This window comes from Crotalus tigris, unplaced genomic scaffold, assembly GCF_016545835.1.
Source record: "Crotalus tigris isolate CLP2741 ecotype Arizona unplaced genomic scaffold, ASM1654583v1 scf7180000017666.27876245, whole genome shotgun sequence".
In the NCBI taxonomy this organism is placed as follows: Eukaryota; Metazoa; Chordata; class Lepidosauria; order Squamata; family Viperidae; genus Crotalus; species Crotalus tigris.
In genome coordinates this window covers 3,882,808-3,895,863 of record NW_024096551.1, presented here as the reverse complement: position 1 = coordinate 3,895,863, position 13,056 = coordinate 3,882,808, and the positions used below count along the sequence as shown (strand labels likewise).

At 37.9% G+C, this 13,056-nt stretch overlaps 1 protein-coding gene across 6 annotated transcripts in view; it reads right to left on the bottom strand.

Annotated features, from left to right (window-relative positions):
- Positions 1–13,056, bottom strand: part of CAPN7 (calpain 7) — a 29,464-nt gene that overhangs the window by 10,160 nt on the left and 6,248 nt on the right. For 2 of the 6 annotated variants that reach the window (XM_039336241.1, XM_039336247.1), the window contains exons 3-8: positions 10,312–10,469; positions 8,039–8,106; positions 7,422–7,616; positions 5,298–5,384; positions 3,877–4,003; positions 2,924–3,009 (exon numbers count right to left, since the gene is read on the bottom strand). In XM_039336241.1, the coding sequence (XP_039192175.1) occupies positions 2,924–3,009; positions 3,877–4,003; positions 5,298–5,384; positions 7,422–7,616; positions 8,039–8,106; positions 10,312–10,469 (721 nt within the window). The other 4 variants (XM_039336242.1, XM_039336246.1, XM_039336243.1 and 1 more) reach the window with 4 other exon arrangements.

Below are 13,056 nucleotides of genomic sequence, written 5' to 3'. Positions count from 1 at the left end.
GAGAGAGATGGTTGCAAATGACTTTGCTGTGATTTTGAATAGAGAAAAAGAGGAAATACTTAGTGAAATTGAAAAAACATTTAGAGTTAACTCTGTGGTGGCAGAGCAAAAGAATTTGCCAAGAAATGTGGTAATTTACTTTGGGAAAAGATCCCTGCGCAACGAAATTATACAAGCTTTTTATAAGAAGAGGTTTCAAATTGCTTCACAAGATGTTATAATTTTAAAGGAGATCCCATCTAAAATTTTAAGAAGAAGAAAGGAGTTTGCTTTTTTAGCAGATGAACTTAAAAAGAGACAAATCCTGTTCAGATGGGATGCTCCGATTGGAATGGTGGTGAGTTACCTGGGGATACGTTATAGACTTAATACTGTTTTTAAAGCAAAAGACTTCTACACTTCGGTCCTGGGGGTATGTTCATCGCCATCTATTACGTTTAAAGCTTTGGAAGACAAGAAGGTAGAATTGCAGTCTGAAGAGCCTATACTTATGAAAATTGGGGCCTCAACAAGTTGAAATGGAGGAGCAGAGGATAACCTGTGCAACGTATAATTGTAAAGAAAAGGAGCAACAGAAGAAGGAGGTTAAGGAAGCCTCACAAGTTTTGGTTTCTGAATCTGCGGGAGAAGTAAGATTAATAAATTTTTTGGAGCAACCTTTAAGGGTAGAATTGCAGCCTGAAGAGCCTATATTAATGAAAAATGGGAAATTTCACTTCGAGGGGCCTCAACAAGTTGAGATGAAGGAGCAGAGGACATCTCGTGCAACATATAAACGTAAAGAAAAGGAGCAACAGAAGAAGGAGGTTAAGGAAGCCTCACAAGTATTGGTTCCTGAGTCTGTGGAAGAAGCAAGATTTATAAACTTTTTGGAGCAACCTTTAAGGGCAGATTTTAAAGCACTTCCTTCGAGGTTTATGGATAAGAGAGACTGATAAGGAATGTGTTTATTGTGGATGGAATTGGTTATTGGTAAAGATTTAAATATGTACAAGGGAATTTTAATGTTTTAAGTAATGTTTAAATTTGTGTTTTGGAGGAAGTTTATAAAGAATGATGAATAATAATATAAATATGATATTAGAAAATGTTTAGAGTATATTATATGTTTAATGATTGTAATGTGTTTTAAGTTTTTTTTTTCTTGATAGGAGAGAAGATTATGGAGATCGAATGAAAAATTTTAGATAAGAAGTTTAAGTTTAGTAACTTAAGGACTATTCAAAAGAGTATTTAGTCTTAATGGTATAATGAATGTTTATATGTTTATTTTTGTGTCTTAGGATAAAGAAAGAGGGAGAGATTAGATTTTATATTGTATTTGTGTTTTGGAGGGAGTTTATAAAGAATGATGGATAATAATATAAGTATGATATTAGAAAATGTTTAGAGTATATTATATGTTTAATGATTGTAATGTGTTTTAAGTTTTTTTTGATAGGAGAGAAGATTATGGAGATCGAATGAAAAATTTTAGATAAGAAGTTTAAGTTTAGTAACTTAAGGACTATTCAAAAGAGTATTTAGTCTTAATGGTATAATGAATGTTAATATGTTTATTGTTGTGTCTTAGGATAAAGAAAGAGGGAGAGATTAGATTTTATATTGTATGTATAGATATCTAAGGAGTATTTAAAGGAACATTTTGCTTTAAATATGTATAAGGGAATTTTAATGTTCTAAGTAATGTTTAAATTTGTGTTTTGGAGGGAGTTTATAAAGAATGATGGATAATAATATAAATATGATATTAGAAAATGTTTAGAGTATATTACAACATGTTTAATGATTGTAATTATTATTTTTAAGAGAAGATAACTTGTTCAATTTAATGTATTTAGATTTGCTTAGGATTTATATGTGTTTTAAGTTTTTTTGAAAAATTTTAAATAAGCCTGTACTCAGCTCTGGGAAGGTTGGGGGAAGGTATGGGAGGTTTGGGGAGGTGGGGAAGGGTATGGGAGGGTTGGGGGGGGTTTGGGGAAGGGAATTGTTTTGTAAAATTTGAAAATTTTCAATAAAAAAAAACTCAGACATAAATTATGCTAGAAAATGTTAGAAATGAAAATACTGTATGAAAAAGTAAAATACTCTGAGAATGAAGCACAAGGGTAGCACTTACCAGAAAAACTTAATAGCAAATATAGATTGTTATTGCTTTTCACTTTTATGGAAAACTTACTTTTGGGCATATTTTTTTAAACAAAATTATAGCATCACCCAATTAAGCAACTTAAAAATTAAAGAAGGAACTTATAACGGATTTACCTTGAAATTTTTAAGTTTAGAACTCAGATATTGCCACTGATATGCAGGAACCTAACATTAAACCTTGTAACCAGACCATTGTTTCTCAGTCTTAGGAACTTAAAGATGGATGGACTTCAACTCCTAGGATTCCCCCTGCCAGAATGGGAACACCCATCTTAAAGTTCCTCAGGCAGAAAAACCACTAGCTTAGGGTACCATTGAAGAATGGGGAACAAGACAATACTCACAAGATTGTGCGAAGCAAATTTTATATATATTGCAGTTAAATTTAGAATGCAAGTATGAAAGCATTTGTTGACAAACATCTGTGATATTTGTGAAACAACTATAATGAGCACTGCAGAATCTCCTACACAAAGTCACTTTTTTTCTGCAGAATAATGTCACAGCAAAATTTTTTGCTACTAAGGCATTCTACCTCTGAATGATTTACCTCTTTCCTTTAGGACTTGATCAGAAATCCAGAGAAATACTGTACACATTAAATGAAAAAGCAATTTGACAAAGTATGTTGAAACTGTCATCTAAAATCAAAGCTATTGACTTCTAAAGTTTAAATCAGAATAAAGTGCATCCCAAATTAAGTGTTACTGGCAACAAATAAAATTCTTAAAGAAAACTCCTGCATGTTATTGAGCAGAAAAAAGTGTACCTTGTAATCAATTTTTTGTTGTATCTTCTTTCATAAGCTGCACTGATAGCAAGTGAAGCAACAAAGGAACAATCTGATACAATTGTCTAAGAACCAAAAACAGTAAACAAATACAAACAGAATTCAGGAATTTAGTTCTTATAGTTCAGCATAATAATAGGGACAACTTTGATCTAACCGAAGGCTATTTTTATTTCCTCAGTTGAGTTAGAAACCTGTCAATTCTCTGACAGATTTAAACTTATTTCAAAATTATTCTCAATATGTTTTAATGATAACATTTGTCACTAGTTCTCTTCCTCTCTTCTCCCTCCTTTCCATTCACTATCATGAGACAACTGGCTTTACTGGGTCTGAGTCTGCAAATGGAATAGCAGTTCTACTCTTGGACAATATTCCTGGAGCCTATTAACACAGGATGGTGATAAGACCAGAGAAGAGACACTGAGGCTGCAGGGTTTGCAAACAGAGAGAAGAGACCGAGTAGGGCAACATCCAGTCTTCTTTTTCTGGTAAAAACAAATATAGGTGAAATTACAGGTATATCTTATCTAGTGACTGCTCTGTTTAGTGACTGTTCAAAGTTGCAATGATGCTGGGAAACTAACTTTACTACTGATCCTTGCTCTTATGATTACTGCAATGTCTCCATGATCATGTGATTGAGATTCAGCGCTTCACAACCTGCATTTATTTATAGTTGCTGTATTGTCCAATAATCATGTGATTACTCTTTGTGCATTTCACAGGTGGTTTTTGAAAACAGAATGGAAAAGCAGCAGTAAAACTGCAAGTTAATGGTGATGTGTTGTCTAACTTAATATCCATATTGATTAGAGTTGGAGTTGCCAATCCCAATTGTGATTGTTAAACTTTAAATGTACAACATATACTAGAAAGCAACTTTGCAGACAAAAGATAAAAAGAGAAACAGAAAAAAAAATCAGGTTTACCTGTTTAATGCTGAAGCTTGACACAGTATAGATCATAGTGGGATTATTTGTTATATCGTTTGGCCGTATCCACCGGGAAAACACGGCCTTTTGCTTAGGAGACAAAGGCAATGGGCCACATTTATCTCTGAAATCAAAACTGCTTGGTAAGTATACTATACTTAGAAAATATTTTATATTATTGTTCAGGCAAAGTGCCACAGGTGGTACGCATACCACCGGTTGAAAAGCCCTGCTCTAACTTACCCTGGCTCTAAGAAGACTCAAGCTATTCCCTCATTGGCTAAGATCTACATCACGCTAAACCAAGATTAACCATAATACATTATAGCAGGCCGGACGCGTCATCCGGAAACTGCGCCCACCCCATTGCCGGCCATGGCAAAACCGTCCCAATACATTTAACGACTTCTGATGTCACGAGTTTGACATGTCTGCATTATAGTATAGTGCAGTGGGTAAACTCTACCCTTATGGCTTATAAACCATGATTTATGGCCTTATGTTATGTAGGAATAAAGCTACTATGGCTTATTCAGTAACTCAGCACAACATGTAAATAAGTGTTAGCAGATAGTCTTTGGGGAGATATTTAACTTACAGAAAGGATGAGCAGAATCTTGGCAATTTAAAAATAGAGCTTACTCTGGATTATTTGAGGTAATCCAGAGGATCACTTTTTGGGGATTTTCCCCTCCAAACCTGGAATGAGTTCTAGCTTTAAAAGAGGAAATAGAACAGTAATTCCTGCTATGCTATTCAGGTCCACATTTCAGACATCAAAAGTCTGACACTGGAAGAAGCCAAAATTAGCAAGGTAAAGATTCATTAGAAAATACACTGCAAAAAACGATTGTTTCACAGATTGTCAAACTGATACATAATTTGCTGGCATAAATTTAAATTCTTCTGTCATAAACTTTGGGGGAATATTTCCAATAAAAAGAAAACTGGCTAGAGAGAGGATACAGATGCTTCTCCTCTTCCACATCTGTCCTGTTGACAGAAGCCTATCAGAATATCAGTCATTTTGAAAACCCCAATGTCAGAACACAGGGAAGAAAGACTGCTTGTGTGTATTACTAATTTCCATGTTTAAAACATGATTAATGTACTCATGTGCACCACATAGCAATTTTTCAGATTTGCTTAATGTATTATTAAGTACATAGTACATAAAGTTGTATGATTCTTTTTCCAAAACAGCACAATTTGAAAAATTGCTATTGATAATCAGATATTGAACAGGTTTTTTTGGTGTTCATTCATGCATCCATCTTCACATTCACACATACATATACAATATGCATACATACATATCAGTAATTATAGTTTATTACAGTATCACAGTTCAGCAATACTGAAAGCTCTAAAAGGTGAGCAGTGAAAAAAGTATTTGGTGTGTACAAAGATAAACTTACGAGAAAGGTATTGGAAAAGCAAAACGTTCTCTCAGATCAACACTCATGAAAGGGACATATTCAATGCCGTTTATTTTTGATGTCTTCCTAAATACAAAGGGCAAGATGTTAGAAAAACAGAGCTGTTCAAATTCTACTTCTTTCTCTTCATGCCAATGCGGATTTGTTCTGTTTAGTATTTGGGTCCCTTCCTACTATGAGACCTGAATCTAACATATAGATCTTCTGCACAATTTTCCTTCAGTTTGCATTGAAAGTCCTATTTATAGAGCAAGATATTGTTTTAAAAGTATTCCAATATTCCACGTTTCAAAGAGACAAAGCAATGGAGGTATGTGATAGAATAATTAAAACTACATAAAGCTCACTTTGAAAAGCTTCAAAACTGTGTTTAAATAAATTTCCTGCTGAGAGGACCCTAGATCCCTTTGGTTATGGCAAGTGCTGCCATTAAACAATTTCTGGGGCCACATTCATGTATTTTTCTTACAAGATGGTTGCTGTGGTCTTTTTCCAGGAAGTTTTTTTCAACTTCCTAATCTAAGAGCCTCATAGAATTTTCATATATTCAAATACTATGATTTCCCACTATTTCCACTAAATGCTTGCCATAGGGCAGCGGTTCCCAACCTTTCTGGCTCAGTGGACCAGCAGTGATGACAGGGGGAGGGGATGGTTTTGACTGCATGCATGCCGCTTGTGCAAATGGAGCTTTCCGTACTTGCCAGACACTTGCATCCAATTCCCAATGGGCTGCAAACAGGTAGTGGTCTGCAGACCGAGGGGTGGGGACCCCTGCCATAGGGCACTTAATGATTACAGATTTTGTACTTCTCTTTTTTTTTCCCAAGTCAGTCTTAGACATTTCTATCTTAATTTAATGTGGAAAAGTCCAGTAATAAAGGATTTCTTAAAAAGGAAAAAAAAAAAAACTTTGACAACCAGGCTGCTTTATTTCTTTCAACTGAAATGGCCAAGTTCCTGCAGCATTTCCTCTTAGATGCTTCTACAGACAATCCTCCACTTTACAACCATTCATTTAGCAACCATTCAAAGTTACAATGGCACTGGAAAAGTGACTTACAACAGTTCTTGCACTTGTGACTATTGCAGCATCCCCAGATTATCTGATAAAATTTTTCGCATTTGGCAACCAACATGTATTTACGATGATTGCAGCATCCTGGGGTAATGTAATTGCCATTTGCAACCTTTCCCAGTGCACTTCTGACAAGCAAAGTCAATGGGGGAAGCCAGATTTGTTTAACAACCACATAATTAGCTTAAAAACTCCAATAGCACAACTCACTTAACAACCTCCCTGCTTAACAATGGAAACTCCTGTCCCAACTGAAGACTACCATATAGCTTTAAACAAAACATGACTTTTAATTGTTTTAAACATGTAGATATGTGATTCTAGATCAACTAGACTTAGCCTTTCCCATGTATTGCCCCCATTATGCAATGAGTACCAACTCCTCAAATCTCCATAAACATTGTTATTCTAAATATCTGCAGCCCATCACATCCAATAGGGAGCAGCTTGAAGAAAGCTGATTCAGCTATTTACTATGTAATATTATACCAATCTTCAAAAAGAGCAGAAGCATCTAGCTGAATTTATTTAATGAAGAAAATTAAGCAGCTTGGATGAGGTACTACCTGGGAATTTCAGGGCTGATGGTCAGATTAGACAATGGGCAAAAGCAACCTGGAGGTGGCAACAACAAAATTCTTCTCTCCTAAGATAGGAAAACTATATGGATGTGTCTGTGTAAGTTACCCAGAGCAGAGCTGGGCGTGAAGGAAGTTTCAGACCATAATATTAGCAACTGTTTTTCTTCTTTCATTTGCTTCCTGAAGAAAATGTGACTCACTTCCTGATATTTTGAATACACTCATCTATAAGCAAGTCCGCATGCTGGTTTTAAAAAACCATGAAATAGCAAATGGAGTTTATATAGACATTCTGCTGCATTTATCTCTAGGATAATATTTTTCAGCATGAAATTCTACAGACATTTATTTAAAAGCTAACCTATTCAATAAATTAGATTGCAGCCTAGATTAGAAATTACATTTTATATAAATATGTTGCAGGATATATTTTTCCTCCCTTACCTAAGCACTTGGATCTCCTCCACAGTATATCGCTGACCTTGAGGTTCACTAGCATGAACAGGTCTGATGGACTGTGGCTTATCATTCAAGGAAAAATCAGGTCCCAATGGAAAAAAAGTTCTCACTGGCTGACTTTGCTTCACTGGAGCTGGTTTGTCTTTCTGAGATGGCTTTGAATCTTTCAGTGCTTCAGCTCTACAATTAAGTCAAAGGAAATGGCAATTGCAATTCAGCAAAAAGAGTAGGTTCATTCTTAAACCTTTGCTTTTATATGCTTCCCTATTAACATAAAAACCACAAGGGTCAAACAAAATTGTGGATTTTGCTCTCACCAACCAAACTAATGAGTAGCTGGGACTTAAATGCAACTCAATTATTCCAAGTTACTTTACACAAAACCTAAATCATATGTATATGAGCTATGATTTCATATAAGACTTCTGATTTAGAAATTATGCCAACCCTTGTTTTATTCAATATTGAACAAACTAGAATGAAAAAAAATATTCAGAATTATTTTCAATCAGTTAAAATGTCTTCCTCTATACCTGAGACATGTTTATGTTCACAGGTCTGGATTGTTATTTGGATTGTGAGTACAAAATTCCAAGAATTACCTGTCCAATGCCTGCCGAGCTAGTTGCTTCAGTTTTGTTTGGAGAACTGTTTCTGATGTTTCACTAGACTGGAATATTGAAAAAATAAGAAGGAAAATAGTCTGTTAAACTATCCACAAAATAAATCAATTTTTTCTTTTGATTTTCTTTCCCATTTACCACACAACTGTTTATGGAAAATGGAGAAGGTATAATCATTTCAGGCTATTATTAGCACCTTTCCTCACCAATATATAAAATGAAATTGCTTAAGCATAATTGATTAGAAGCTGATGTTGCACATGAATGAAAACTAAATCCACTAAGTATTTCCTATGTTTATATTTTGGTATTCTGAGATGCAGTTGAGATTTTTGCTCATAGCCACTTTACAATGGTCTTGTCTGCATGTCTGCTTACCCACAGTTAATCCATTTTTTTGGGTTCACAAAGCACAACTTTACCATAATTACCATACATGTGCTGCAGGAATATAACCGGCTAAATGAAAATATATTTGCCATATAAGTATCACTATGATGGCTCCTTGGTACTTTCTGAGCTTAGCTATTTTCTTGCAAATATTATCCAAATTAACACTCAGGAAGTTATCTACGGTAGTTTGGTCAGCATTTAATTTGGTAATGAAAAGTCTGCAAGAAAACAATCATAGCGAGCACCAAGGAGCCTCGTTTCAACCCTGAGCTACAAATATTCTCCTTTATTGGAAGCAGCCCTACTGTAATCAATCCAACTTAAGTAACTATAATTCTCAATGAGAACTAATCAGTTATGTGGTCCTCCAATCCTTGACCATATAATTATTGTCGACATGTAAAAGGAAAAATGATTTCATCAGTAATAAGTCCAACTTTAATCAATGAACAAAGCAAACATGTTGATGTTAATGCCAGCAGTTGAAACAGAGAGATTTCAAAAATTTAAGGAAGAAAGCAAAACTAATTTCAATTTTACTCAAAATACAAAGATTCTTTAAAGAAAGGGGAGAAGAGGAAGAGAAGGGAAAGGAGAGGAATTATACTTGGTGGAGTTACATCATGATTGTGAACTCTTCCTTTAAGATGTTTTGCCTATAATACTCACTAAAATAGTATAAAAAAGTGGTACCTGCAACATTCAAAGTATTAACACTGGACTGAGGTTACAAACCAAATGCATACAGTTCTGCTGTGTTTTCCCAGAACTAGCCAACAATCCTCCACAACTGTTACCTAATTCAAGGAAAAGAGCTGTTTGAGAGTTATAGATAGGTGTTATATGAATGCTCCTGGTGCTCTGAGGCTTCTTTTTTTGCTTCAGACATGAAACAGTGAAGTTATTGGGAGTAGGTTTTTATAAATTTAAATTTAGTACAAGATTGTGATATAGTCTATCTGATCATAGTTTCACTGAAATCACTGGAGCAAATTTATTTATAACAATAGCAAAGTTTCACTGATTTCAACAACTACTGAAACTCCCCCCCCCCTTTAACATTTAACTTAATGGATCAGGAGTAGAAATCACAGATATTCAGGGAAAGGAAGCTCACTAACTCTAAAATTTTCTATTTCTATTTCAGTAAAAGTATTGTTACACATTTGCTTGACAAAGTACCTAAAATTGGTCTAGAGCAGGGGTAGGCAACCTTGGCTCTTTTATGACTCGTGGACTTCAACTCCCAGAATTCCTGAGCCAGCACGGCTCAGCTTGGAAACTCTCCCTTTCCCCTCAGCATGGCTGGCTCAGGAATTCTGGGAGTTGAAGTCCACGAGTCATAAAAGAGCCATGCCTACCCCTGCTCTAGAGTGTCCTTTTAATATGAAAAATGTTAAAATAACATTGTGACGAGAAGGGCAGCAAACAAATTTAACAAATAAATAAATAAATAATCTGAAATAAAGGCTCAGGACAAGTAATTCCCAACAGTATTCCAAATCAGAAAAACCTTCCTGAATATAAATACAGGTACCACTTTTTTATCCAGGGTGAAGGGTGTGTGCATTCATCATATTTTCTACTATAAAAATTAGAAGGTAATTCAGGGCTAACCTGATCCAAAATACTGGTTGGTTATTTATTTTACTGAAATTTCCCACCATAAAAAAGAGATTTCTTTACTGTCTTCCATGGTCTTTCTTGTTGGCTCTAACCAGGTGTAGTATATTCAAGTTTCTAAAACAATCAAGAAAATATGGATGTATGCACACATCTGCCTGAAAAATCACCTGAATAAAGGGTAGGATTTCTTACCATAACATAAATCCACCAAGTTAAGTGGTAGCTTAACGTACTGTTTTCAAACAGAGCTCCACAGCTTCAGTGTACAGCTCTATGGCTTCCTCTTTGTTGCCTTTTTCATCTTCATCAAAAGCTTGGGTAACCAGGAAATGGGCACGCTCCAAGTCCAGCTGTTGCTTTGATTTCAATGGATCAACTTTCTGCAATTGAACTAAATTAGGGACAAAATTATTAGCCCACCTTATTTAGTAACTGATGAACTTTTCTTATTAGAGTTGCAATATCTGCATAAAAGGCTGGATATAAATCTTACTAATAATCAGGGCTTTTTTTGTCATAGAACGCCCAGAACGGAGTTTTTTGGATGGAACCTTGTAGGGTAGGCAAGGCGGGTTGCATGACGTGTGTGAGTTCCAGCACCTTTTTTTTTTCCACAAAAAAGTACTGCTAATAATAGCTAAATAATAAATAAAATAATATCCATTAGCAACTTGGTGTTCACATATGAAAACTGCTATATATTTACGGTAAACCATATGCAAGAACAATTTAAACTGAGTTCTCAAAAACAGAGAGATTGGACAAACTTAAAAAAGAATAACTACATTAGTTTAAGAGAAATAATGGAATATTTTTGTTCTTAAAAGGAATCAAGACATTTTATACATCACAAATTTCCTATATCTACAGATAAGAAAAAGTGGAAGCCCTCTCTGTAAATTTCATAAGTCCATGAAAAGTATTCACTTCCTGCATGAAGAGATGTGGTTTTGGATTTGGGGAATGATGCTCTATTACAGAGCTCTTCAACCTTTTCACTGATTATACCACTTTTAGGGTATGGCAATATTTGAGTACCACCAATCTCTTAGCAAGGTGTCAAAAACTTGATGACAAAAAAGAGGAAAAAAGTGATAATCCTTGACTTACAACAGTTTGCTTAGTGACTGTTTGAAGTTACAATGGCATTGAAAAAAGTGACTTATGACCATTTTTCACACTCATGTGATCCCCTTTTGCAAACTTTTGACAAGCAAAGTCAATGGCTGGGGGAGGGGTGGCCAGCTCAACTTCACTCAGGTCGGGGGGCGTCTGTGAGGGGAGCCAAGTAGGGCTGTGGGGGGATCTGGGATTTCCAGTGGAGGGGGTTGGATGCCAGAGTACGGTCCACTGGAGGAGCATTGCTGTCTCTCTTGGGCCACGTGAACTGCCCAGAGCCCTGGGCAGCGGAGGACAAGCACCCAGCCTGGCCCTCGAGCTCCCGGGGCACCAGGACCCTGCAGTCCAACCCAGTCCGACTCCACTTCCCTGAGGGGGCGCCTGGCTGCGATTACCTCCTCCTCGAGGTTGCTGCTGCTGTGCTCGCTCTCCTTGGCCAGGATCTCATGGTGTGTGCAGGAGTGCAAAGTCTTGGGTCAGAGGGAGGCGCACTCCCTCTCCATGAGAGGAAACTGGCTTTGTAGCAAAAGCATCCTTAGCGATAGGATGGGAGACCACCAGGATAGGCCAGGAGGAGGGGGCCAGGGGATGGCAAAAGAGCAACAGGACTCCTGGTGGCCAAGTGCTATGGCAGGACTTCCCTCAGACCCTCCCTCCCTCCCTCTCCTTCCAATCTCCTTCCTTCCTTTTTTCTTTCTCCCTCCTTCCTTGATTCTCATTCCCATCTCCTTCCTTCCTGTTTTCCTCCCTCCCTCCTTCCCTGCCTCCTCTTTCTCATTCCCATGTCCTTCCTTCCTCCTTCCTTCCTGTTTCCCTCCCTTCTTCCCTGCCTCTCTGCTTCTCATTACCATGTCCTTCCTCCCTCCCTCCCTCCCTCCCTCCCTCCCTCCCTCCCTCCTTCTATGCCCAGGAAGGGACAAGGGGAGGGGTAGAGGTTGCCAGCATGATCGATGTCCATGCTGCCAGTGTCCATGGCTTGAAAGGCCACTGTAAATTCCTGGACAAGACCCACACAGCCTTAAGTGGCAGGAAGATATTTGCGATGAGGGAGGGAGAAAAACAGGCAAGAAACACAGCTGGGGAGGTGCCACCCTCCATGAGGAATGAAGAAAGGTATCATTCCCTGAAGGAGACCAGCAAATGGCCCTCGTCCACTTCACACACCCGGCTCTGAGGGAGGGGACGCCGCAAGTAGCGTGAAAGTCTACATTACCTGCGTGACACTGCCCAGCCCCCAGCTTGCCTGATTTCAGCAGGCAGTGGCGCACTCTCCTCACTGCATGGAGAGGCTGGGCCAGGCGAGGCGAAGATGGTGAGAAGCTGAACTTGCCTGGGTGCATGCACAGGAGGCGGCGAGCACATCTGTCCTGGCATCCCGGGTGAAAGGGAAGTGCTCAGAATGTGGTCAGCCTACAGGGCAAAACGGTCACCTACCAATTGCTGGTCACCTCCAGCCGATGCTGTCTTTTTTCATTCCTCGTGCAGGGTGATCCCTCCCCAGTTGCGTTTCTTCCCTGTTTTTCGCTGCCACTTGTGTACGTGCCCAGCATGAATGGCTGTCACGAAGTTGTAGATTGGCTCCCAGCTGGCCTATTTTTTATCTTCTCCTTTCTCCGCCCCTCCTTCTTCTTTTCTCTTCGATGCAGATCCAGCTGACTCCTCTTCCCAAGGCTGTGTCTTTTTTTCTCTCCCTCTCCTGCCAAAACCATCTCCTTTTATATCCTCTCCTGTCTCTGCCCTCCTCCTCCTTTCTATTCCGGGTATGCCGGAAATGCCGATCCTGGGGCCTCTGTCTCGTCCCAGCAACCTTGCAGTTTCTGATGACTATCACGATGTGCTGCTTTAGCTCATTCTCTCCC